General features: G+C 50.9%; 1 protein-coding gene and 1 pseudogene across 3 annotated transcripts; one reads left to right on the plus strand and one right to left on the minus strand.

The window, feature by feature from the left end:
* The first annotated feature begins 13 nt into the window (after positions 1-13).
* On the plus strand, positions 14-26,702 carry LOC142404033 (feather keratin Cos2-3-like). Of its 3 annotated transcripts, XM_075490433.1 has the most exons (3): positions 19,702-19,749; positions 25,262-25,281; positions 26,393-26,702. In XM_075490433.1, exon 3 carries the CDS (start codon positions 26,397-26,399, stop codon positions 26,700-26,702), a length of 306 nt encoding a protein of 101 aa, XP_075346548.1. In that variant the 5' UTR covers positions 19,702-19,749; positions 25,262-25,281; positions 26,393-26,396. The 3 variants fall into 3 exon arrangements, with proteins under 3 accessions (XP_075346547.1, XP_075346548.1, XP_075346549.1); XM_075490432.1 differs by lacking the exons at positions 19,702-19,749; positions 25,262-25,281 and adding an exon at positions 14-97 and having other exon boundaries at positions 26,376-26,702; XM_075490434.1 differs by lacking the exons at positions 19,702-19,749; positions 25,262-25,281 and adding an exon at positions 22,078-22,121.
* On the minus strand, positions 15,880-16,675 carry LOC142404040 (feather keratin Cos2-3-like; annotated as a pseudogene).
* Positions 26,703-27,478: the final 776 nt, after the last annotated feature.

Raw genomic sequence — 27,478 nt, forward strand, 5'->3', positions numbered from 1 at the left:
TGTAAGTGCTGGGATGAGAGGCCCGAGGATTTCCGGGGCAGAAACACATCAGCGCAGGCAGAAGACTCAGCTCAAGTGCTGGTGGCATCCCGTGCAGGCAGGTGATGTGCACCTGGGTCATTCCTGTGGGCTTGTCTGTGGCAAAGTTGTTCGGGAAACGGGCGCCGCTCTCGTGCTTCTCGTCCGGATGCCCAAGGACTCCCACGTGAGAGGTCATGTCACACGTGGGCCTCAGCATCTCCTCAGCAGAGTCCACAGTTGCTGACGTTTTCCTGGCTTTATGTGAGCGTACGGATTTTTGCATGGTTCCACGCAGGCGCGCTTGAGCACACACGTGTCAGTCTGTACCTGTGTGACCCTCATCATGAGGGCATGTGCAGGTCATAGCAGGAATGGTAGTTGCAAAGGAATCTACAGCTGAATGGTGGTGCCTTCGACCTGGCAGGTGCAGAGAGGTGCCCAGAGAACTGAAATGCAGTCTCTGCCTCCTGTGCCCTCCATTTCTTGCTTTATGTAGAGGGAGAGGCGCCCATAAATCCTGCCCACCGCATGCAGGCCGTCATCCCCGAATGTATCCCCTTACGATGCAGTGTTGCTGGTGACTGGGGGCTCCTCACGTCCATGCCAATGCCACCGCTCAGCCTGGTGCTGAGTGAGGCAGGGGCTGAGACCTCGCACCAAATGGGTATTGAACTGAAGGGACCAGGGTCCAGGCGCTGCTCTGCTGTGAGATGTAGGACTGACTGTCCGGGTGGCGCAGGGAGAGTCAAACAGCTGAGGACTCCTTTGCTGTTCAAGCACCAGGACTTCCGTGTCCCCCATAGAAAACTGAACCTGAGTGCCCAGCAACTGTGTCTAGGAAGGCAGGGATATGTGATTCAGGGGAGCAGGGGCTGGTTTGTCCCTCTGACAGCAAGGGAAATAGATTTAACCCACCACAGCTTTCTTCCTTCACTCTTTTCTGGGCAGCTGATTCCTTGTGGTCATGTACTGGGCCATAGCAAAGCGGAACAGGACACCTGTAACTGATCTTATTCCCCTGGGCTTCCCAGACCTCCCTCGGTGGGCACATGGCCCCATATGCCATCATCTTCTCCACATATCTTTTGACCCTGGTAGGGAATGGCCTCTGCAGTGTCACTGCATGGAGCAGTCAGCACCTGCAGACCTTGCTGTACTTCTTCTTCATGGCAGAGGAGAAGGGAGGTTAGGTAGAACACAGTAAATCATCTGAGACATATCAGGAGCAACGGATATATGAAGGTAATAAGACTCTGTCTGCATTTTTCTTTTGCAGAAGACATGAAATAACCTGCTCAGTTAACGTGCTCACCATTTCTGTATTTCTTTGACCACAGCTGGTTTTGGAGAATTGGAAGCCCTATGTGGCTGCAGGATGCTCAGGGAAGTGTCCTTTACGTGCTTATTGGCATGACTTCTGGCACAGCGTCATGCCATGAATGGCTCATCTTCCCCAGATTGTACCTGAGGTCAGCATAGAAAATTGCTGGCCCATTGTTGCCTCTGCCTGAGTCTTTAAAGAAAAGGAGAGACTGCTCACCAAGGGATCTTCCTCCAAAGGCCTGAGTCAGGAGCAACCAGTCCCTCTGGGGACAGGCAACTTTCACCTTCTTGATGTATCTTGGACCGTGTTGGAGGCAGAGGTTATAGGTCTAAAACCTGAGAACCAGGGGATGCCTGGTGGCCAATGGCTGAAGGTGAGTCAGCAGTGTTCCCTTGTGGCAAAGCAGACCCACTGCACTCTGAGATGTCTTAGCAAAAGTGTAGCCAGCAGACCCAGAGAAGTGATCCTTCTCCTCTATTTGGCACTCATGAGACCATGCCTGGGGTCCTGTGTTCATTCTGTGGCTCCTGGGTATGTAGGAAATGTTTTGACATGCGGGAGTGCGTGCAGCAGAATCCCCCAAGGAGCTCAGGGGGCTTGAGGACATGACGCACTAAGAGCCTGAGGGAAAAGTGCCTTAGGAAAATAAGGCTCAAGGGAGACCTTATGGGTGTCTATGCGCTCTGAGGATGTGGAAAGATGGAGCCAGGCTCTTCTGAAATTCTGAAAGGTGTGCAGTGGTAGGAGAAGAGGCAATGGACACAATTTGGAACCTGGGAAAATCTATTTATATATTAGAAAGTTGGTTTGGTTTTGGTTTTTTTTTTTTTTGACCTTGAAAATTCTCAAGTACTGGAATTGGGTTTTCTAGAGATGTTGTTTCCATCCTTTGAAATTTTCAGGACCTGGGCACAGCCCTGACCAGCCTGATCTAATGAGGCCTGCTCTGAGCAGGTCTTGGAATGGGCGATCTGCAGAGGTCCTGTCCAAGCTAAATTATTCTATGATTCTATGGAATCAGTAAAAATAGTTTGGCTGGCTTGTTTCTTAAAGGATAGAAGTAAGGAGAGGATAAACACAGATCAAATTTGTTTTGAAGAAACTGAGAATGGAAGGGTTATTTTCAAGTGGAAAGGCTGGTTTTGTTTTTGTGGGAGTTTTGGGGTTTTTTTTGTTTTTGGTTTTTTGGGGTTTTTTTCCAATGAGCTTTTAAGAAATTGATTTATGAGATTGAATGGGACAGTGTGGAAGGAAACTTCATTTATTGACTCCTGAGATATCTCCTTTTGGGCAGAGGGAGAAAGTCTACAGTGCCTGGGGGTATGATTGGGACAGATGGTGCCAGCAGGATTTGATGGTGTTTATCATTGTGTTTGTGAGAGCTGCAGCCTTGCAGTGTGCTGACAGGAGTTTAGGGCTAGACACTGTGCAGGAGCCAAGAGAGGTCATCCCCATCAAGGGCTGGAGGTTGGTGGGAGAGGAGACACAAACATCAAGGAGGGAGAGACTCCCAAGATGTTGCACCAGAGGATGTGTCAGAGAGGCTGGTCTATCCCTCTTTTACTCCTCACTTTGGAAAGGTAGAAGTCTTAATCTTTCTGCATTTGCTTTTCCTCTGTTGTGTAGCCTAGGATGGCAGAGTGTTATGGTCCTTTCCTGTCTAACTTGGGTGCATGGAAGGGCACGCTGCAGCTAGCTCTGTGGTGACGGACTCCCAGAAGACTCCCAAGAGAGAACTGCCTTGTCTGTGTGAGGTTCAGTGCATCTTGAAACCGTCCATATCTCCTTGGATCCCCTTTTCTCTCCGAGGGTGTGCAGTGCCCTTATTTCTTAGGAAATAAGGAAAATACAGATGCTGCTGCTGCTGAAGATGATGATGATTATTGCAGAGATTTGATGAAGAATCTTTTTTACTATGAAGTTGTTGTTGGACCCTGGCTCTTCTCTGGGGTTGCACGTTATGCTGCCAGAACAGGACACACAGCCAGATTCCTGGAGCTGCTGCACAGTAGGTTCCTCATGTATTTCCGGAAATATGGGGCACAGGTGTTGCTCCTAGGTGGCAGAGGAAGGAAAGGGGAGAAGTGGTAGAAACATAGGGTCCATCTGTTCCCAGAAGAAATAGCAATGTCCCCAGAGAGATGGTGTAAAACCTCAGTGAGGCAAAATTAAAAATCTTAAACGGTCCATCAGGGGTACACAGAAGAGCAGGCATTTCTCACTGTGGATAGGAGGACTCCACTGTGATCTCAGACCGTGAAGACACCCTTCCCACCATGGGGAATCCAGAGCCACCGGGTTCCCTCACTGTAAAGATCTTGGCTGGAGGAGCAACACATGTTGCTGCTGGAGGAGGGAGGATGACAGGAGAGACATTTCAGGCATGTAAGAACAAGCATTTTCTCCTCCCCATTTCATTCTTTCTTCCCCTTGCAGAGTCATTTCCAGCAGCTCTGCATTCTCGGGGCTCTTGGTGGGGACGTGTGGTTTTTTGAGTCTCTCTCACACATGCAGGAGGATCAATTTCAGCATGCACCTTGGGTATCTCATCCTTGCTGTTTTCCTGAGGCAACCACTGGGTAAGCATTGGCTTTGACTGGAAGCATGATTTCTCTTCTCCCCAGGAGACCTTCATCCACTGAGCAGATCTCTGCAGGGAACTTCTTTGGCTGTGCAACAACCCAGGGAGGGACGGAATGTGTCTGTGCAAGGCTGAAGGGGAGCTCTTCTCTTGCAGCACTATTTCTTCAGTGCACCCAGAGATCTGCAGGCCACTATATTCTTCCAGAATGGGCCAGTGTCAGTGACTTGAGAGGAAAGAGAAGGTGGGCGAAGAACCCCTGCCCTGGAACTGGTTTCCCTGTACACCCTAGGACAGAAGAGGATTTGCTGTGGGCTGTGCAGAGAGCACTTGTCCATTCTCATCTATGTGCTCCGCACAGCACCAAGGGCTGGAAGGAACCAGAGACTCACCTGAGCCTTGCAGTCAGTCCCTTGAAAAAGCTTCTTTTTTTCTCTGCGAAAAAAGTTCCATCGTGTTCTCTGAGTTTTCTTCACAAACCCATCAGGGTGGACCTTTCCAGAGTAGTCATTTCTTGAGAAGGTAACAGTGCTGATACACAGCTTCAGCAAGAATTGGATCGCCCAATCCCCAAGAAAGTGGAAATCCCCTACTGGGGAGGAGCACAAGTGATGAACCAAGGTTTCATAGGGCATTTGACAGCCCCTGTGAGTTTCCCCCATCTGCTTGATTCTGACCACAGGAGGGCATTCACGTGAAAATCTACCTTGTAGCAGATATATTTTCACTCAGGTGATTGTGGAGGTTGAATCCAGCAGCATGGGATGATCTGAGCTCTGGCTGAACTTGCAATCCTCCTTGTAGGTCTGCAAAGGACAAATGTTCATCAGACATTGGTGTTTTCAGCCTGGTAGGATCAGGAACACACGTGCACATGCATCAGGCTTCACTGAACTGTTTGGGAAGCTCCTCTGTGCACAGGAATAGGCCTCAGACAAGCAGGGCATATGCTGTCAGGGATATTTTGCTGACAGCTCAGGAGATACGTGGAGGAGAGTGAGGAGCCTTGAACGTCACCAAGAGGGAATTGCCTCCCCTGCTGTGCCTGTGTAGGGGAAAGACCCTTCTCCCTGGGGCTGCTTTTTACTTCTGTGTGCCTCCTTCGCACTTCCCCAGACATTTCCCATGCACTCTCTTTTGCCCTTCTCCTGATGCTTCTTGGACTTGAGCCCCTTTAGGGACACTGGAGTCTCCCCTTGCTCTTGCTGCATCCCCAGCTTTTCCTGCTTCTGCACCTCAGCAATGAGGAAGGGGAGAGGATCTGGTTCAAGTCTAGTGATAGCACGAGGTCTGCAGCCACAGTGAGTGGTACCAACAGCCCAATCTCAACCAGGGGCCACTCGTCCTCCTTTGGAGAAGTTCCAACGTCTCCTCTGGTAGCCTCAGGAAGGTGAGCAATGACTACATGAGACCTTACCGCTCCCTGGTGGCCTGTTCATCTTCTTAGGAGTGAAATGGTGTTATGGGACCAGTCCCAGCTCCTATGCAGGCAGCAGTGCTGCAGTGACATGCTCCTATGGTTGGACCTGGGACAAGCTAGACTCCCCGCAAGCTGCTGATGCTGAGGCTGGGGCATTAGTCTGTAATGTGTTCATCACAATCATGAGTAATAATAGCTGGCACAGTGAATCTCACCAATACAAGCTGGGTTGCTCTTGTCTGGAGAGGCAACACTTTCAAAATCGGATTAATTTCAGTGTCTTGTCTTCCCATTTCCTGTAACTTCAGCCAGGGCAGCCGATCTAAGAGGAACTTGTCATGCTTTTCCTATCTCATGTTTTTATGCATAGCAATAAAATAAAGGAAGACACAGCAAAAGCAAAGTTAAGCATGACACTCTTTCCAACGTTTGTGGGTGGAGGGGGTCAAGCGTACTTCTGTGCTCCCTGTGAAAGACAAAACCAGTCCAAGACCATTATTGGCAGTTATCTGCTGGCCTGGTGCAATGTTTTAGGCCTGGGGGAACTCAAAAGACAGGTCCATAAAGAAATGCAAGAAATACACAGACTAAGATCCATAAATGTATGGACCAGGTAAGACTTGACTGCCAGAACTGAAGTTCATGCACTCTTTCTCCAACACACTGCTCTCTACCATGCTGATCTGTCACCTCTCCCTGACCAGGAAAACTCTTTCTCCCTTTCACTTACTCTTTCAAGATATACCATACCTCTTCTGTCTCTGTAGAACATGCATAAGGTTTGGTGGTGTGGGCCAGTAGTGCTATGGCTGCAGAGTCAGAGCTGGGGACAGAAAAGCCTCTCACCACCCAGAGGAGGAAGGAAAATATTTTCAAGTACCTGCCATGGGCAAAGCAGTCTCAGATTGGGGAATTTTATACAATTTAATTTCCTGGTAATCAACACAAACTTGTGGTCACTGAGCTGGGGGTATTCAAGGGGAGTGAGGGCCCTAGTGGGTGGTCTGGCCAAGCTGATTTCTACATCAATCTGTGAGTCACCTTAGCCCTACACATCTGCGCAACTGCTGGGCTGTGCAGGGAACTGTTTGAGAGGTGCAGGGTTTATAGGTGGCCTGTCCTTGCTATCCTTGCCCTTGGGTCCAGACCACGCCCCGTCTTGCTGGGGACAGGCAGGAGGATGAGGACAAGAAGGTCTGGGCTGTTGTAAAAGCTGTTTCCATCCCCACTCCTGCATCCTTTGGGGCCATCCTCTGACTGAGCTTCTTTCCCAGCACAGGGCTATCCAGAGCACAAGGAACTCCCTTCTGCACAAGCTTGTGAGCTGCTGACCTCTCAGAACTTTCAGCAGAACCAGGCTCCTCACTGGGGGACGGAAGTGGTTGGGTTCCCCGTCTGCAGGATGTGCTCTAAGGCCACAAGGCTGTATCTGAGCAGAGACCATAGAACCATAGAATCACAGGATCATAGAATAGTTTGGGTTGGGAAGGACCTTTAAAGGTCACCTAGTCCAACCCCCCCCTGCATTGAGCAGGGACATCTTCAACTAGATTAGGTTGCTCAGAGCCCTGTCCAACCTGACTGTCAATGTTTCCAGGGATGGGGCATCTACCACCTCTCTGGGCAACCTGTACCAATGTTTCACCACCCTCATCGTAAAAAATTTCTTCCTTATATCTAGTCTGAAACTACCCTCTTTTAGTTTAAAATCATTACCCCTTGTCCTATCACAACAGGCCCTGCTAAAAAGTGTGGTCACATCTTATAAGCACCCTTTAAATACTGAAAGGCTCCGATAAGGTGTCCCTGGAGCCTTCTCTTCTCCAGGCTGAAGAACCCTAACTCTCTCAGCCTTTCCTCATAGGAGAGGTGTTCCATCCCTCTGATCATTTTTGTGGCCTTCCTCTGGACGCCCTCCAATAGGTCCATGTCTTTCCTGTGCTGAGGACCCCAGAGCTGGACACAGTACTCCAGGTAGGGTCTCACCAGAGTGGAGTAGAGGGGCAGAATCACCACCCTCAACCTGCTGGCCACGGTTCTTTTGATGCAGCCCAGGAAACAGTTGGCTTTCTGGGCTGCGAGCGTATATTGCCGGCTCATGTCCAGCTGTTCATGCACCAGTACCCCAAAGTCCTCTGCAGGGCTGCTCTGAATCCTTTCATCCCTCAGCCTGTATTGATACTGGAGGTTGTCCTGACCCAGGTGCAGGACCTTGCACTTGGCCTTGTTGAACCTCATGAGGTTCACATGGGCCCAATTCTCAAGCTTGTCCAGGTCCCTCTGGATGGCATCCCATCCCTCAGGCGTGTCAACCACACCTCTCAGCATAGTGTTGTCTGCAAACTTGCTGAGGGTGCACTCAATCCGTCTGTCTGTGTCATTGATTAAGATATTAAACAGTATTGGTTCTAATACAGACCCCTGCGGGACATCACTTGTCACCAATCTCCATGTTGACATTGAGCCATTGACCACTACCCTCTGGAGGTGACCATCCAACCAATTCTTAATCTGCCGAACCGTCCACCCATCAAATTCATATCTCTCCAATTTAGAGAGAAGGATGTTGTAGGGGACCATGTCAAAGGCCTGATGCCAGAATGCAGGGCCTGATTACCACTGGCTTAGGAGGAGCTGTCTTCCTCAGCTCCAAGAGACAGTGATTGGAAGGGACCCACTGTCCTGTGTCCCACCCTTGCCTTCCTCTGGGAATGATGAAAGGTCTGCTTGTACCCCCACCTTACCCACCAACACCAAGACAATGTCTTTTTTCCTTGACAACTCGAGACAACAACACCAAAAAAGGATTACATGGAGGCAAAGGCTGAAATGAAGAACACTTTAATGACTGAAGAGGGAAATAAGATCACTTCTAGAGGAGGGGACCAAACCAGGGAGAGCAACAGCAGCTGTCGGAAGTCTGCGCCCATTGCCTACAGTGGAGATCCCACAGGGAACTCCTGCTACATCTGCCTGCCTCACAGAGACAGGTCAGCAGATGCCCCAGGCTGCCTCTGGGGGTCTTATGGCCCAGAAGACAAGAAAGAGATGGGAGAGAGTGGAAGGCAAGGAAGTTAAATGTTGGCCACGTTTTCAGAAAGCCCCATCTGCCCTCCTTTGCAAGGGCAGCACGGGATGCTCAGCCTTTCTGAAATTCATGGCCAGGAGCTTTGTCCTCAGTCCAGAATCTCAGTCTGGGTTCCAGGCAGTCCTTGTCCAGGCTGTCACCAGGGGCTTTAGCAGGGGGGACATCTGCTGCCACAGTAGAGGCTGGTAACGCAGGAGATGTCACAGCACGCAGAGTTGATGGGGACTCCATCACAGCTGAGGATGCTGCCAACAGCAGCGGAAGTGGAGGAGCCCACAATGGTGTTCTGTGGAAAGGAGCTGAGGATGGGGCTGGCCAGGGTCACCACCACGGGGGAGGGCACTGGTTGTAGTAGGACATCGCTTAAAGATGGAGGTGCACCTGGGAGAGAGGGTAGAGAGGAAGCAGAGCACACGGACATGTGAGGAGCAGTCTGCCACAAGTCTGTCACCCCACTGCGAACATATCAAAGCCGGGAGGTAGAAACTAGGCAGTGAAGAAAAAGGGTTTCTTGGCCTCATCCAGACACAGGACTGCAAAGTGTCACCAGGCCCAGTGAGGCTGCTGCCTATTTCTTCAATGTAGAGCCTCCTCAGGCAAGTCCCAGACACTCTCTGAGTCAGACCTTCCCCCTTCTTCCCCCTCCCATGACAAGCAGTACCACGACGCAGCACAGGATGGAGGAGCACGCATCTCCATGACCAGAAAAAGGACGTGAGGAAAGGTCTTCAAACTCACCTGGTTTGCAAGGACAAAAAAGCAAGAGAGAGAGATGAGACAGTGAGGAGTTGAGCTGGCTTTTATGGTGGCCCTGACCTGCCCCAGGATCAGAGGTAGTTTCTACGGAAGTGACGATTTTCTACAGTGCTCATGATGAACAGAAAACATCCCAGCTAATGACATGGGCTGAGTGGTTGTTTTCTATGATGCTACCTTTTCATTTCCTGGCTAATGCTATACTCACTCCCTCACAGAGGCTTATTCTGAGTGCTGGGATTGAGAGGCCCCAGGATTTCCGGGGCAGGAACGTGTCAGTGCCAGTAGAAGACTCAGCTCAGGTGCCAGATGGGTGCAGTGCAGGCAAGTGATGTTGGTCTGGGACAAACAGGTGAGGTTGCCTGTGGCTGCATTGACAGGAAGGGGCCCAGCTGCTCCCAACCTTGAAATCCTTAGCTGGTCACACAAGGGCTTTCCTTGAGTGAGGACATGCTGTGTCTTTCTCTTTCCCTCCCTCTGTCCCAACACAATGAGGATGTTTCTCTGTGGAGGTGGCCTGCTGCACTCCCATGTCCTGAGGGAGCATTTGAGAGTCCATTTTGGCCCCCACCCTCAAATACAGCAGGGGCAGAGGAAGCAGCAGTCCACCTCATGGCTTCCACGGAGCACATCAGGCAGAGGAACAGGGTGATCCAGAGATTTGGAGCTAAACAATATCTAGAAGGATAGAGTTATTAATTTACATCAGGCATTACTCACTACTTGAAACTTGTTGAAATTTGAAACTTGGCAGGCAGAAAGAAGATGTCGTTTTGTGGCCTGAACATAGTAAGAAAAACCCTGCAAAATGCCAACTGGCAAAACTCTTTTTAAATTCTCTGTGGGGAAACTTTAGACAGAGATCCAACCTACTCAGCATCAACATTTTAAGACAACCAGATGGTTGTCTTCCCTCTTTTCTCCAGCTTATGATATGTCCTCTTGAGCTTTATTGATGAAGATGCAGCCACTGTCTTGTGGAACTATGCCAAAGGGTACATGACCCTGGAGTACAACACTAACATTTCTGTAGCTTTCTTCACAGAAGCATATGCACACCTCAAGCTTTACAATCTCTCAGGTTTCCTGCAAGACCATTGCCTTTATCTTACTGGGTATCTTCAGACATGGCAGCCTCTGTGATATCTGTGAGTCATCCAGGGGACTGGGACCCCCCTGCTCAGTGAGTTGATGGGCAAGTGTCTGCCAGATGAGCATATCGTGGAGTTTGTGTCATTAGGCCCTAAATCCTACAGCTTCTTGCAGTCTAGAGAAAAGTGTAGTTTAGAGGTTAAAGGCATCACTCAATGCAACAAACAGAGGAAAGACAAATTTTGAGGCACTGAAGGATCTCGTGTTGGATTACAGTGTAAATCTAGACAGTGACAACTCTAAAAAGATCATGATAGAGCACTGCTGTATCACCAGGAACAAGCAGAAGTGGGCAATAGAAACCAAGGCCTCATTGGAAGATGCAGAAGGTGATCTATGACAAAAAATTTAAAAGCCTTCTTTACGGCTTTTGATCATGGGCTTGCACTGGAAGCACCCCTTTTCTGCTATCCTGGAAGAGCATAGCAACTGTGGGAAAAGTTATTTTGTAAAAAGAGTTTTGGAGAATCACAGAATGGATGAGGTTGGAAGGGGCGACTAGAAGTGGCCCTGTCCAACCACCCTTTTGAAGCAGGGTCACCTAGAGCAGGTAGCCCAGAACTATGCCCAAAACCCCTTCCTGTCTCCAAGGAAGGAGATTCCACAGCCTCTCTGGGTAACCTGTTCCAATGGTCAGTCACCCTCACAGTGAAAAAGTATTTCCTGATGTTTCAGACAGAGCCTCCTGTGTTTCAGCCTGTGCCCATTGCCTGTGGTCTTGTCATTGGGCACCACTGAGAAAAGTCTTCTTTGCACCTTACCTGTCTTCCTTGCAACTTCTGTTCAGTTATTTATATGTATAGTGTGTTGGGTTTACTTGGCAAGGATTTGGTAGCAGAGGGGTCTGCAGGGGTGGTTTCTGTGAGAAGGTGCCAGAAGCTGTCCTCATGTCAGATGTCCTCATGTCAGCCGGCTCCAAGACGGACCCGCTGCTGGCCAAAGCTGAGCCAATCAGCAACGTTGCTAGCGCTTCTCTGATAACATACTTAAGAAGGCGTAAATAACTGCTGCGCAACAGCAGCTGGGAGAGAGGAGTGAGAATATGTGAGAGAAAACAACTATGCAGGCACCAAGGTCAGTGAAGAAGGAGGGCGAGGTGGCATGGGAGCTCCAGGTGCTGGGGCAGAGATTCCCCTGCAGCCCATGTTGAAGACCATGGTGATGCATGTTGTGCCCCTGCAGCCCATGGAGGACCACGGTGGAGCAGATATCCACCCTGCATTCCATGGAGGACCTCAGCCCAGAGCAGGTGGATGTACCCTGAAGGAAGCTGTGACCCTGTGAAGAGCCTGCGCTGGAACAGATACCTGGCAGGAACTGCGGTCCTGTGGGGAGGAGCTGACGCTGGAGCAGGTTTTCTGGCAGGACCTGTGAGCCCGTGGGGGACCCACGCTGGAGCAGTCTGTTCCTGAACAAGTGCACCCTTTGGAAAGGACCCACGCTGGAGCAGTTTGTAAAGAAATGCAGCCCCTGGGAGGGACCCACGTGAGGGACCCACGTGTGGACCACGAGTGGGGCCAATGAACACAAGTGTAATAATGGGTAATTCTGATTAGATACCAGGGAAAAAACTCTTTCCATGAAGGTGGTCAAGTGCTGGAGTACATTGCACAGAGAGGTTATGGGATCTCTGTCATTGGAAGTGTTCACAACTTGCCTGGACTTGGCCCTGAGTAACCTCATCTATTGAGAACCTCTCTGAACGCATACTTGGACTAGGTGGCTGCTGGAGGCCCCTTCTCCAGTCTGTTATCCCTCAGAGTGTTTCTCAGATGAGGGCTGGCAGGGACAGCTCAGCAGTCATGGGGCAACCTGCACAGTCACCACATCTCATCCTCGGTGGGATGTCTGTGACAGATCACTGTGCCAATACAGTTCCCAGTTTGCCCCTTTATGTCATAATGAGATCACTCATGACGTCAAAAGTGAGTGGAGGGAATTGCACACCCATTCACATAGGCTCATACAAAAAAATGCATGCATGCATGCACCCCCTCATGGGTGCACACACATGCATACCTATATGCACACAGAGGTATGCACACTCACAGGCATGCACACACACGGTCCCACGCACATGGGCACAACCACACCTGTGAGTTTGCATGCACCTGAAGAGCAACTTATATGTGTGCACATGTAGAGGTGTGTGTACACATTTCCAAAGGAGTCCATGTGCAGACACGTGCACAGCCACCCCATCACACCAATGTGTATGCACAGATACTCAAACACGCATGCTTACATATGCATGCTCCTGCACACATACATTTGCATAGCTATACATGTACACTTCTGTACACAAATGATAATACATAAAAGCACACACCACACACACTTATGCCCACAAACTTACATATATGCAGATCAATGTCACACACATCCATGCTCACCTGCATGAAGGCACATGCATGTACTAAAACATATACACACTCATGAACAGGTGTGCCCACACACACACAAAATATTTGTACACAGTCATGCTTGCATGTGCATTACCCCAGGCACTACATGTACATGTGAATGCACACATGACTACAGCCAGATGAACATGTATGTGACCATGAACATGCACACACACTACTGAGAACCAGGACTCCTGACACCAGCTCTCAGCCTCTTGGGATGATTCTAGCAAGTCCTTCAGACCCTACAGTTAAGGCAACAAATAAGGTGCTGGCCAGCCCCATCAGCTTTAGTGAGCTCAAGGGTTTGACAGTGGTTCAAGTCAGCTGTTTTCCCACTGACAGAGAGAAACCACAGTGGAATCTAAGCTGTCATGGCCTTTGCAGACATTGAATATGTCCATGTCCCAAGTCTGCGTGTGAAGGATAATTTAAAAACTTAAAGAATATCCCTATTGCTATAGGGCCCCCAAATGCCCATTTTATAAGGAAAAAAAAAAAATCTTACAGCCTTAGAAGATCCTACCTGTCTTAGTGATCTCCTCAAGGGGGTGGGACCAGCCCCTGCCCTTGAAAAGGGAGCAGCAGTGACACACTCATATGGCAGCAGGAGGTTGTATGTCTGGGACAAGCCAGACTCCCCTCAGGCTACATACGCTGAGGCTGGGACATCAGAAGTGATTTGTAGTAGTGAACCTGTCTCTAGACTCACTTTAAGGTAAATACCCTCTCTTCAAAAGGCAGAGAAATGCAGAGCAGCATTAATTTGCAGAGCAGCTGAAAAAAATGTTTGGCTGCCCTGTGAATGTTCATGCATTCTTTTTATGTCTTTTCCTAGTTTTAATTGATGTGCTGGCCTTTCTTCCTCTTGTGTTTTGCATGCAGGTGCAAGTGGTGGAATTGCCTCGGTCTCTTCTCCCAGGTAACAAGTGATAGGACAAGAGGAAATGGTCTCAAGTTGCGCCAGGGGAGGTTTAGACTGGATATTAGGAAATTTTTCTTCACTGAAAGGGTTATCAAGCATTGGAACAGGCTGCCCAGGGAAGTGGTTGAGTCGCCATCCCTGGAGGTATTTAAAGGACGTTTGGATGAGGTGCTTAGGGACATGGTATAGTGGTGGTCTTGGCAGTGTTAGGTTTATGGTTGGACTCGATGATCATAAAGGTCTTTTCCAACCTATACGATTCTGTGAGTCTGTGATTCTGTGCCTGTAGCGAGAGGGAGCTGCCTGCCGCCTCCTCTTGTTACCACTAGCTGGCTGAGTTCATCCTGCGGCTAAAGTTCTTATATACAAAACATTTACTGCACATAATATCATAAGAGTAAAGACAGTGTATTGGGTTTACATGGCAAGGTTTTGGTAGTGGAGGCCTGCAGGGATGGCTTCTGTGAGAAGACACCAGAAGCCGTCCCCATGTCAGACAGAGCCAGTTCCAGCTGGCTCCAGATGGACCCACTACTGGCCAACGCTGAGCCAAACAGTGAAGCTCGTGGCACCTCTGGGAAAACATATTTAAGAAAGGGTAAAAAATGCTGTGCAGCAGTTGTGAGAAAGGAGTGAGAAAATGTGAGAGAAACAACTATACAGACACCAAGATCAGTGAAGAAGCAGGGGGGAGGAGGCGGTCCAGGTTCCAGAGCAGAGATTCCCTCCAGCCTGTGGTGAAGACTGTGGTGATGAAAGTTGTCTCCCTGCAGCCCATGGCAGACCATGGTGGGGTAGCTATCCACACTGCAGCACATGGAGGACCCCATGATGGAGTAGGCAGACATGTTCTGAAGGAAGCTGCAGCCCATGTAGAGCCTGCACTGTAACAGGCTCCTGGCAGGAACTGTGGCCCATGGAGAGGAGCCCACACTGGAGCAGTTTTTCTGGCAGGACCTGTAGCCCATGCGGGACCCCCACTGGAGCAGTCTGTTCCTGAAGGACTGTAAACCCATGAGTACAGTCTTGAAGAAATTCAGCCTGTGGTAAAGACCCACATTGGAGAAGTCTGTGAAGGACTATATGCTCTGGGTGGGACCCAACACTACAGCAGGGGAAGAGCATGAGGAGGAAGGAGCAGCAGAGATGAAGCATTATGAATGTGTTATGAATCTCTGTGTCGTTATCTTCACCCATGAGCTTTTCATTGTATTTTCTCCCCTTATCTTGTTGATGGGAGGGGAGTGATAGACTGGCTTGGTGAATACCTGGCAGCCAGCAAAGGTCAACCCACCGTAGGCAGTTTAAACAAACATTAGTGGTGAAAGCACCTGTAGAATAGCAGTGGTTGTGAGATAAGCTTCATTAGCCACAATTCCCTGTGGGTGGAGGACAGTGGTGTGGGGATTTCTGTTCTTCCACTTGTAACTTTTGTCGAGACATCTGGATTTTCATGCAGGAAATAGGATATGAGACTGTCGTGGCTGCCAAGAGACATTTCCACTGATCAGAAAGGATGAGATTTCCATGTAAAAGAATCCACTCCCCCCAGAATGGCAACCAATTCCTGAGCACAATTTCTCTGGGGGGACCAATGAAGCAGTCAAGAGCTCTGCACCCACCTGCAGCTCTCTTGGGAAGTGCACCCAGTACCCTCATCCTTGCTGATCTTCACATTCTCCCGCACGCTCTGTATCAGAGCAATTTGCTCTCCCTCAGAAATACACCGTTTCACTGCCCCCATTTCTGTGCTGACTGCCCTCAGCTCCTACATACTTAGCCCAAGTTTCCAGCCTTGAAGCATTCAGCAGCTACTCCTTGTTATAGCAGCTCCCTGCTACTCCTGTCCATGGCTGCTGGCCATGACCCCTAGATTGGATGGTGGAGAGGAGAGGAAGGCGGAGTAACAGTATGGGCCATGCAAAGGCTGTTCCCTGCATTACGACTTCTGCCATTCTGCAAAGCAATTCACCTTCCGGAGCCCCGCACCCACCGCCCACCACCCCAGTGCAGCTCCGGCCATAGCAAGAGAAACACCCTTCCTCAAGAGCTCATGGGGCTGCTGACCCCTCAGGGCCTCCTGCCTTTCTGGGCATTTGTGGGCAGACACAGAAAGGCAAGGCTTGATCCAAAAGATCAATCCTCTGCCCAGCACTGTATCCAGAGATCTTAGGGAGACTTCCAAAGAGTTATGCCCAGCAGCTTTATCAGGGAAGGCACCTTCTGCCATAGTAGTGGCTGGAAGTGCCAGAGAGGTCACAGCACCCAGAGGTGATGGGCACTCCATCACAGCTGAGGATGCTGCCAACAGCAGCAGAGGTGGAGGAGCCCACATGGGTGTTCTGTGGGAAGGAGCTGAGGATGGGTCTGGGCAGGGTTACCACCATGGGGGAGGGCTCAATGACAATGGTGGAGTTCTGGCACTGCCTGACACAGGGCTTGGTGCAGCTGTTGGCCAGTAGGGTAGGGCCGCAGGACTAGTGGGGTAGGGCTGCAGGGCTGGCATGGCAGGCCCTGGTTGTAGCAGGACATGTCTTGAGGGTGGAGGTGAACCTGGGAGAGAGGACAGAGAGGAAGCAGAGCACAAGTGTAGGTGAGGAGCAGCCTGGTTACCCTGTCACAAAGGAGCCAAGGCCACCAATGAGTGGGAAATTGGAGACTGTGCAAGGAGCCACAGGGTCTTCAATGCCTCATCTGGCCAGGGCCTTACGAAGAGCAGCCTGACCCAAGGAAGCTCTCTCCTAGTTCATAAACCAGAAGCGACCACAGCCATGTCCCAGCCTCTCTCTAAGCAGACCTTCTCCCCGCTTCCCTCTGTCATGACAAGGTGCTCCAAGCCCCAAATATGACAAAGCCAATGTCACCTGATATGTCCATGGAGTGGAGATCTCACTTTGGAAGAGCAGAAGGGACTTCAGACTCACTTGGTTCCCAAGGAGAAGGAGGCAAGAGAAGGGGATGAGAGAGCAGGGACTTAGGCTGGCTTTTATACCTGCCCTTCATTGCTGCAGGCCCAGAGGCACCCTTTGCAGAGGTAATAATTTTCTGACAAGCTCATCTTGAATGCAGACCATTGCAGCTAATGATATGGGCTGTGCTTTCGTTTCCTGCACTGCTGCCTTTTTGTGCCATGCTCATTCCCCAATGAAGGCTTCTTCTGAGTGCTGGGATGAAAGGCCCCAGCATTTGTAGGACAGGAATGTAGCAGTGCAGGCAGAAGACTCAGCTGAAGTGCTGGACAGGTCCAGAGCAGGCAAGTGACATCAGCCTGGGTCAGTCTGGTGGGACTGTTTGAAGTGTTGTTCTCAGAAAGAAGCTCCAGCATTCCTCAGCCAGACTCCCAAGGGCTCCTGTGCATAAGGATGTACCCTATCCTTCTTTTTCCCTCCCAATGGTCACTTGTTATTGCCTCCCCAGGTGTGTGGGTTGTGCTGCTAGGTTTTGACTCCATCCTGCTTAACACTGCCTTCAGGAAAAACTTCTGGCTTGTTTTGACTTGTGCCCACTCTGTACAGTCTGTAAGTACACAAACAATGCCATGGTCATGCCTGAGGCCTTATCCTTCCCCAGAAGGCTGCAGCCCTGCCATGGTTGTCCCTGGCTGTCCTCAGCAGAATTTGCAGCTGGTTGTGTTCCTATAGCCTTGACCTTGACAGGCTAGAGAGGTGATCCAGTGCAAACCTCATGAAGTTCAACAAAGCCAAATGCAAGGTCCTGCACCTGGGTTGGTGCAATCCCAAACATGGCTACAGGCTAGGTGATGACTGGATTGAGAGCAGCCTGTGGAGAAGGACTTGGGGGTATTGGTGGATGAATAACTGAATATGAGCTGGCAATGTGCACATGCAGCCCAGAAAGCCAACCGTAACCTGGGCTGCATCAAAAGCGTGGCCAGCAGGTCGAGGGAGGTGATTCTCCCCCTCTGCTCTGCTCTCATGAGACCCCATCGGGGGTACTGTGTTCAGCTCTGGGGCTCCCAGCATAAGAAAGACATGGACCTGCTCGAGCAGGTCCAGAGGAAGACCACAAAGATGATTAGGAGGCTGGAGCACCTCCCTATGAGACCAAGCTGAGAGAGTTGGGGTTGTTCAGCCTGGAGAAAAGAAGGCTCCACAAGACCTTATAGTGGCCTTCCAGTACTTAAAGGGGGCATACAGGAAAGATGGGGAGGGACTCTGTAACAGGGAGTGTAGTAATAGGACAAAGGGTAACAGTTTTAAACTGAAAGAAGGTAGATTTAGATTAGATATTAGGAAGAAACTCTTTACTGTGAGCGTGGTGAGACACAAACAAGTTGCCCAAAGAAGTTATGGATGCCACATCACTGGAAGTGTTCAAGGCCAGGTTGGATAGCAGCAACTGCCCCTGGGAGGGAAAGGATATTGGATTTGAGGCCACACCCCACAAACCCTGCTGCTATCACACAGTGGTATCCAGAAGGGACCCTCTTTCCAACAAGGGCAGTGTACAGTGTGTAGAGTTCCTGAGCCCATCTCCCTGCCTGAATGTTTGCCTGCCTGGGCTCAGGTCCCACTTGGAGTGAATTCAGACAACAGTTTCCCCTTTCCCTTTAGTGACCTTGGTGTGATCACTGCCAGGGAGCTCTGCTGGGAGAGCTCAGCCAGGGCAGATTCCCCTCTACATGGGGCTGCTGTTTCTGAGCTGAGGCTCTAGTGTAGCCAAGGGCCAACGTCATCGCTTTCTCATGAGGTGATGGGCACTGTGGACAAGGGAGGGGCAGGTGATGTGTGTACCTAGAGTTTAGTAACACCTTTGACAGCCTCTCCTGTATTTCCTTTATGACCAAATTGGACATGAATGGGTTCAGTTAGAAGATGATAAGGTGGGTGGAAAATTGGCTGGACTACCAGGTACAAAGAGTTGTGACCATGGAGGAATGGGCTGACCAGAATGTCATGAGGGTCAAAAAGAGCAAGGCAAGGTTTTGAGGCTGGGGGAGGAACCAGCCCATGCAGTCATGCAGGCTGGGGGCTGGCTGTCTAGGAAGCAGATCCACAGAAAAGGTTTTGTGGTTTTAGAAGACACTCAGATGAACGTGAGACCACAGTGTGCCCTTGCAGCAAAGGCCAAACGTATCCTGAGCTGAGTTAGTCACAGTGTTGCTAGCAGATCCAGGAAAGTGACCTTGCCCCTCTGTCCCATTTGAGACCACATCTAGAGTACTGCTTCCAGGTTGGGGCTCTCCAGTCCAGGAAGGATATTGGCATACTGAAGCGAGTCCAACAAAGGCCACCAAGTTGATTTGGGGTCTGGCAAACATGACGTGCGAGGAGAGGCTGAGCAAACTGGGCCTGCTCATCTTGGAGAAGAGATGTCTCATTTCTTGCTTTCTACAACTAGTTTTTCAGAGGAGACAGAAAAGAGTAGTTCCAGCACATGGTGCAGCCCCAGGGCGGAGCTGGTGGCAGTGGGCGATGGCAGCAGAGAGGAGATGCTGGGGATGGAGCAGACAGCCCTGGCTGGCAATGGGCAGTGAGATGTGGGCAGCAGAGGGTGCGATGCGCAGGGCTGGTAGGGCTGGCCACGGTGCTACTGGGTGTGCAGGGTGGGCATCACCTGTGGGTGGCCAGGGCTGTGCTCGTTCTTCAAGGCATCTCTCTCCCTCCCTGCCTGTCTGCCATCTCACTTCTCTCTTTCCCAGCTCCGAGTCCCCTCTTGCATTGTCTCCATCAACTCTATTGGTATGAGTTTGCTTGCATGTACGGCTGCCTTTCAATATACCCACTCTTTCCCTTGTGCATTCAACAGTTATTGCCCTGAATTTAGCCCTCTGTCCTTCACTGTAACAGCCACTCTCGCTACCAGTATTCCTCTCTTCATCCATCCATCTGTCCATCCATCCATCCATCCATCCATCCATCCATCCACCTTTTGACCCATCTCTTCATTCATCTACCATCTCTAACCCCTCCTCCTACTCTCTGAGAGCCTTCTCTCATCTTTCTGTCTGCTTTCTTCATATCTGTAGGCACAAGTTTGCTTTCCTGCACCTTTCCATTATTCCATACATGCATGTATCCCTTGTGCATTCAGCATTCATTCTTGTTCTGAATTCAGCCCTCTCTCCTACACTGTAATACTCCCAACTCTCCTGTCTACTCTTCCTCTCTTCAACCATCCAGCCATCCATGCATCTGACATTCATGCCATCTCTCCATGCATCTGTTTCAAATTCCCTCCCAGCCATTTCCCCTCGCTCCACAAAACCACACCTGGATCACTCTCTATCCCAGTCCCTATGGGCACATGTTCCCATCCATTCCTGTCCAGCTCTGTCTCACTGCCACTGTTCCTGACCATTTCACTGGGAAACGAGCCATCAGAGCTGGGTGATCATTGGTGATTTAGGGCCTTTCCTTCTCCTTTCTCGGCAGCAGCTGCTGGTAGAGCCCAGGTGCAGAAGGGGCCATCAGCAGAGACCACCAAGGGCACCAGCATCAGCATCACCTGCTCACACCCCAACATACAGTCCACTGAGTTCATCCACTGGTACCATCTGCTCCCTGGCTGAGGCCCTGTGTGCCTTGTGAGCGGTCCAAAAGGTTCCAAGGTGCTGCTGGACCCACTGGAGCAGCTGTCGGGGGTGGCAGACCACTGGTCCAGTGCCCTGTGGCTTGCCTGACCCTGACATGGGGAAGTGGAGGTGTATTACTGCACCTCAGGATACACGAGGAGAGGAGCATAAACCACCACAGGTAGGGCTGGGTGTGTGTGGCAGGGGCGAGGGGACAGCCCTGGCTGAACCCACGTGGGGGTGCTGCCACTCTGCCTGCTGGGGCCTCCTTAACATGCCTGTCCCTGGAAAAGTGAAAGTTCACCCCTGTCCCCTACCTCAGCTGGGGACTGTTGTGGCAGCTGTAGTTGTATTACAAGGGAACTCCTGGCTGGTTTGCAGTCATTGGAGAGCAGAGGGCAGCCCACCATAGTTCTGCCATGATCTCAACTGAACAACAGGACCTTGAAGGCCTTGTGGGAGCAAGCTTGTGAATGGGGGCTGCTATGCTAAATAACCTGCTTCCTGCAGTCCCTGCCGACTGTGTGAGAAAGACCCTGGGTGAGAAGTGGCAGAGGAGCCCTGCTCCAGGTAGCAGACATCAGAAGACATTAAAATCAAGTAGCCCTTTTGCTTGCCTGGGTGTTGGGGTTCTGGGGCCCAGGGTAGGACAAGCAGCTGGAGATTGTGGGTAATGTGGGTAGGTGAAGGGACACAGAGAGACTGCCTGTACAACAGAGACCTGCGTTGCCGTGTCCTCCCCCTGCCAGAGTGTGGGAGTATGTCTGTCCCTGTGCAGTGCTTTCTGCAGCAGATGCTCTTTACAGATATGTTTCTCCTCAGGTCCCTCCTCTATGGGCAGAGAAGAGGGGAGATAGTATGCAACACCTCGATCCAGGCACTTCAGTGTGTGCCTGGTCCTATCTCCACCCAGACAGTCCCAGGGACAGAGTGGACATGGGTGGCTGCAGGGGTGCCTTCTCCATCTCCTGCAGAGCTGGGTGCAGGCCTGTGCAGCTGGCTAGGTGGTTGATGTCAGGAGAATTCCACAAGGGATGCCTGTCCCTTATATGGACAGTACTTAAATCATGAGTTCTTATCTCTCTAGAGACCCTTCTTGTGGTATAGGTTGGCGGACAGACCCAGGAGGGGTCCGTGGTAGAGGCTGGGGGACAGACCCAAAGAGGCCTGCCTGGAGCAGCAGGGAGATAATTTTGCTCCACACTCGGCTGTGGTTTGGAGGCCTCTTTGATCTGGCAGAGGCAGAAGAAAAGGTGAATTTGCAAGCATCAGGTCCCTCACGCTGTGAGTTCCCTGGGCACCCCATGAAGGGAGAGCATGACATGGTCCTGATTTTCCTGGCAGCACTGGTGGAACTGGCAGCCTTTGGTGAGATGTCACTTGCAGGCTGGGGAGAATGAGGCAAGAGTTTGGTGAGTGGAAGTGGGGAGATGTGAGTCCTGACTCCCTGGGGGATCTGGGAGTGTTTCTTTAGGGAGAGCAGGGGCTGCAGATGGGTACAGCAAATAATCTGGGAGATATCAGGAGTAATGGACATAAGAGGAGGAAAAAGAACTCACCTGAAATTTGCAAACTGAGCATTCCTGAATGTGCTGCTAATACATATGAAGCCTGAAAGAAGGAAAGATGCCAGGGAATGGAGCGATGTGGCATACAGGAGCTTCTCTCCTAGATGTATTGGATAAAATAAGACCAATGTCTTTAGGGATGGTTGTAAACCTTGGGGATAAAACAGTGAAGGCTAACTCGATGCAAGACAAGCTGAAATGCCATACAAGGACAGGGCAAGGGCAGAGGATGTGGTGTGCCATATGGAGGAACTGTTCTAGCAAGAAGATATGGTCAGAGGTGCGAGAGGAACAGCTCACATCTTCTGCTGCTGAAGGAGAGAGCAGCAGTTAACATAGCTCAGAGGTAGATATGGAGAGAATCAGTGGACTGAAAGACCAGTGAGCACGGCTGAAAAGTGGGATGATCTGGGGTGTGAGGAGTGGCAAGAACCTGCAGAAAGAAGTGTGCAGGGACAAACAGCTCAGCCTTTCAGAGGCTAGGAAAAGTGAGATGGAAAGTGGGAACAGTGAGCAAGCTGATGAAGTGATAGACAGACAGGTACACAGGCAAGCAAAGCTGAAAGCCCTTTCTGGCTTTACAGGTCCTGCCCAAAAAGACTCTGTGCTCCAGTTCCCAGCAGAAATGACCATCCAGGTAGGACACAGCGCAACTCTTCACTGAAGTTTCTCCACCAGCAATTCTAATCCCTACATCTTCTGGTACCAGCAGGTACCCAGTTCCCCCAGATACTGCTGTGGGTGGACAAATGGAAACCTCACATGGATTCAGGGAGGTTCTCCTCTGTGGAGACCTCCCAGGTACTTCTGCATGTGCAGGATACCAAGCTCCAGGATAGTGCTGCCTATTTCTGTGCACTGCGCCCACTCTGGTGCCCACAGCACACAGCACTGCACAGAAATGTGGGGGGTGGTCTGAGGAGCAGTTCCCTCCGTGCCGCTGCTTGCATGTAGCTCTGAGCTCAGCCTGCCCAGCAGCGGCACCTGGGGGCTGTGGTGAGGCTGGGCCTCTGCATCCCCAGTCTGTGCTACTGTGAAGTACATGCCAGCGTGACTTCACAGCTGCATCTAGATCCAGGGTCTTTGATCATGAAAAGAGTCCAAGAAACCTGACTTGGGGCAGACCCATTGGAGGCTGCACCATAAACAGGCCAAACCAGGCTTGTAAATGCCCTCTGCTTAAAATAGTTGGTATGCTGGAGTGAGTACTCAGGGCAAGTGATCTATCAGCTTGTCTTCTTGTTCCCTTTCCCTGTGCCTCCACCTATGGCCACAGCTTGTGAGAACGAAGCTTGTGGTAGGAGGCACAACTGCTCTTATCGTTTTGCCATGTGGCCATAGTAGCCCAAGAAGGGAAGAGCCCTTCCTTGCCCTGCATCTGGGCATCAGCAAGTGAAAAAGACCCATCAGCCAGATGCTGGACAAGATCCTCTGTTCAAGCCCTTCCTGCACTCATCCACTGCTGGGGAGTGGTCCCAACTCTTTTTCATATCTCTTCTCCTTCTCAGGGAAATCACCAGTGCTCGGCTGGGAGGAACCCTGAGTCCATGCTGGTTTCTCTGTCCGCCAGATGGTAATCACATCTCAGTGATCTCGTTTTCTCCCATGGCCAACAAGAATGGTTCTGGGGACCTATTCTAAGGCAATCCCACCCCAGCATTGCATGTGGAAGCTCAGCTGGAGGGTGCTGACTTTCCAGTTGGATCCCACCCTCTGAATTGGAGTCTGTTGCTCATGAAGCGTCATCCACTTCACCTGAGAAAGCCTAGGGTACTGGGTTGTTGTCCCACTGCTGCTCCAGGATGGCCTACCTCTCCCAAGTGATGTGGGTCTGCTCTGCCAGCCCTGTTGGAGGCTTTGCACACCCCTGTTTATCTCAGAGGGCTCTAGGCAGCGTTGATGGGAATTGATGGCAGCCCTCAGTGTCCTGCACTCTGCTGTGTCTATGGGGCTCCTTGGACATTTCAGATCCTGCTTTTGGTTGCTCTCCAGGGCTGCAGAGGGCTTCAAGACTCCACAGACACAATTCTCCCCCAAAAGCAAGGAATGACAAGCAGTGATGGCTACCTGAGGATAGATCCAGGCTCAGGCTCTTTCTTCATCCTCAGTGGGCTGTCCCAGGGATTTTCCCAAATGCCACTAAGAAAGAGAGCACAGCTGACAAGGGTGAGCATCAGCTTGTCCTTGGGCACTGGTGCCTGGGCCTGGCTGCAGGTCTAACAGCCCAGCACAGGTGGACACAGGAGGTTGGTGAACCGCCTCCTAAAGCACCACTGCTTCCAGAAGGGAGGAGAAGATATTCAGTCCGGACTCAGTCATCTCACTTGGAGAGCTCTACACTGAGGTGAAATTAATCCCACACTGTTCATAAAGGTGTATCTGCCATGTTGATGCCTCCTCCTCATGGAGTGGTAACATGGACTCCCTTCACTGTCAGCGTGCAGAAAGAAGAGCTTTGAGAACATGATTCATCTGTTCTGAAATGAAAAGTGGATGGGGAAAAGCAAGTGGCCTTTGGAAGTGCTAATGTCCTCCCAGTGAGTGTAAAGAGACACTTGCTACCCAGCCAGCCTTTCACAGCTCTGCAGTTTGGGGACAGTTTGGGGACTAACAATCATATTAAAGTGTTTCCACGACGAAGCCCGAAATGTGTGGAACAACAGACTATTAAAAACTGAAGTGGGGTTTTAAATGTGGAAATGCCCTGACGCATCTAGCATGATGTGGAAGTGCCCTGACACATTTAGCATGGAGCATAATGATTTGCATATTTTTAATTAAAAATTAAAAAGTACATTCAGATACTGGCTAGAAGGAAGGAAGGGGAGTGTAAATTTTGTTGACTGTCTTATGCTAGGAATAATGGCTGCAAGTAGAGATGCCAGACATTGCCAAATTTTATCTTGAACCAGAGCATGATTCAGCCACAAGAATGAGGCTGAATCCAGAAAATGTCAGACTAAATGGAGAAATACATGCCCATTTCCTAAAGCAGTGAGCCAGCTGCTGGTTCTTCTTGAGGGGATTCAGGTGAATCCCTGACAAAATGAAGCACTTAGGAAACTGGAACACAAACCTGTGTGAGGACCACTCCTCTAGTGTTCTGTCAGAGAACATTTCTGGATGGGGTTTGTGACCCTTTCCAAGCGCTGGTCTTTAGAGCACTGTGAGGCATTCTGAGTTTACCCAGGACTGAACAGAGGGAGGTGGGAGCATTACAATTGAGCCTCAGGCCAGACTAAGATGGCTGAAAGGTGAGTGAGATGAGCTCACAGGGGAACTGGTGGCGTCTCACTACCTGTGATGCCCACGTGCACATACACTTCAGTGAGGAACATCTGCAGGGCAGAAGTCGAGCTGGGGGGAAGAATATCTTTGATCCCACTGAGGCTCCATGAAAAGCCACTTCACTTCTTCTGGAAATCCTGCCCCAGACCTTGCTTAACTTCTTTATTTCTAAGTGTGTAAATGAAGGGGTTCAACAAGGAGATACAACTGTGTTAAAGGTATTCACAAGTTTGTTCTGATCCATGGATTTTTGGGCTGATGGCTTGACATACAGGAACATAGTAGAGCCATACAAGATTGTGTCAACACTGAGATGGGCAGAGCAAGTGGAAAAGGCCTTTTGCTGGCCATGGGCTGACTGAATTCACAGGATGGACGTAGGAGACCAGGGTGATCACACAGGAGGCCACCACAACAATTATGGAGACAAGGAAGGGGAGCCTGCAGGGCCAGTATCTCCTCCATCATGGACCTCCATGGGCTGCAAGGGGGCAACCTGTGTCACCATTGTCTTCTCCACAGCTGAAGGGGAATCTCTATACCAGCACCTGAACTCCACTGTCATCATCCAGCCATCCCCTGTGGTGGTGACCCTGCCTGGCCCCATCCTCAGCTTCTTCCCACAGAACACCATTGTGGGATCCACCACCTCCGCTGCTGTTGGCAGCATCCTCAGCTGTGATGGAGTGCCCATCACCTCTGGGTGCTGTGACCTCTCTGGCATTTCCAGACGCTACTGTGGCAGCAGATATCCCCCCTGCTAAAGATGCTGGCAACAGTATTGGATGAGGACACCAGGAACTCAGAACATGGTACTGGACAGAGGATCAAATTTTGTGCCGTTGTCTTAAGAGATGCTGACCGTCTCTGGCTTGCACTGCAAGGGCAGACTGGAAGGGGCCAGTCTGGGCCCTCTGAAAACATGGCCAATCTACCTTTCCTGTATTCCACTCACACTTTTTCTCTCTTTTCTTTGTTGTCTTGTGCCTCTCTCAAAGCCTGCTGTAAGGACCCCAGAAACCAGCCTGGACTGACCTGCTAGTCTATCTCCTTTTGTGGGGCAGGTCAACAGTAAAAGGGGAACAGATTAGAGAGAGGCTGGGACGTGGCTGAGAGGGGTTTTGGGTCATGAATTAGGAGGGAGCCTCCCTGGGTCAGGCTGCTCTTTACAGCATGATGAAGACCCTGTGGCTCCTGGCACATCTTTCAGCTCCCCACTCAGTAGTGCCTCCTTTGCCTCCTTTGCGATAAGGAAACCAGGCTGTTCCTCACCCATCCTTGTGCTCTTCTTCCTCCCTGCCCTCTCTCCCAGGTGCACCTCCAGCACAGAGACATGTCATGCTACGACCAGTGCCTGCCATGCCGGCCCTGTGGCCCGACCCCGCTGGCCAACAGCTGCAATGAGCCCTGTGTCAGGCAGTGCCAGAACTCCACCGTCGTCATCCAGCCCTCCCCTGTGGTGGTGACCCTGCCTGGCCCCATCCTCAGCTCCTTCCCACAGAACACCGTTGTGGGCTCTTCCACCTCCGCTGCTGTTGGCAGCATCCTCAGCTGTGATGGAGTGCCCATCACCTCTGGGTGCTGTGACCTCTCTGGCATTTCCAGCCGCTACTGTGGCAGAAGGTGCCCCCCCTGCTAAAGATGCTGGCAACAGCCTCACAGAAGGACCCCCAGGAACTCAGAACGTGCTGCTGGACAGAGGATCAAACTTCATGCCATTGTTTAAAGAGCAGTCTTACACTCACCATTTTTCTCTCTTTTCTTTGTTGTCTTGTGCTCCCTTCAAGCCTGCTGTGAGGACCCCAGAAACCAGCCTGGACTGACCTGCTAGCTTGTCTCCCTTTACCAGGCAGGTCAACAGATGGCCTGTGGGAACTCTGCCACAGGAAAAGGGGAACAGATTCTTGGCTGCTCCTGCTCCTCCCCTCACTGGGGGCCTCCACTTGCCGTGACCTCTTTTCCCTCTTCAGACTCATTAAAATTTGCTGCAACCCTGCCTGTGTCCCTTAGGTGGTCTTTCCATCCGCATACTGACTGCTGACGAAGAAAGCCATTGCTTTGCGGAAGGAATTAGGTGGGGGCACAGGGGAACCCTTCATCACTCCTAGAGGGACTGGAGGGTGGGACATACTGCAGCGAGTCCTCTTTCAGGCACTGCCTCTTGAAGCTGAGGAAGACAGCCCTAGTTGCTGCACAGCCAACGGCCATCAGTCCTTGCCTTGCTAGTCTCTGCTCAGAAATACCCCCGTGGCCCTGGAGCACGTTGTGTGAACAGGAACCCTGACAACTGCAGTCCTCCAGAGAGGAACTGTGGGCATGTGGGAGGCCCCAGGGAGGTCAGCAGTCCCACAAGCTCTTGGGGAAGAGTGCTCCTCTTGCTTTCGGTGGAGCTGTGCCGGGGTAGGAGGCTCAGCA

Source organism: Mycteria americana, unplaced genomic scaffold, assembly GCF_035582795.1.
Source record: "Mycteria americana isolate JAX WOST 10 ecotype Jacksonville Zoo and Gardens unplaced genomic scaffold, USCA_MyAme_1.0 Scaffold_66, whole genome shotgun sequence".
NCBI classification, from domain to species: domain Eukaryota; kingdom Metazoa; phylum Chordata; class Aves; order Ciconiiformes; family Ciconiidae; genus Mycteria; species Mycteria americana.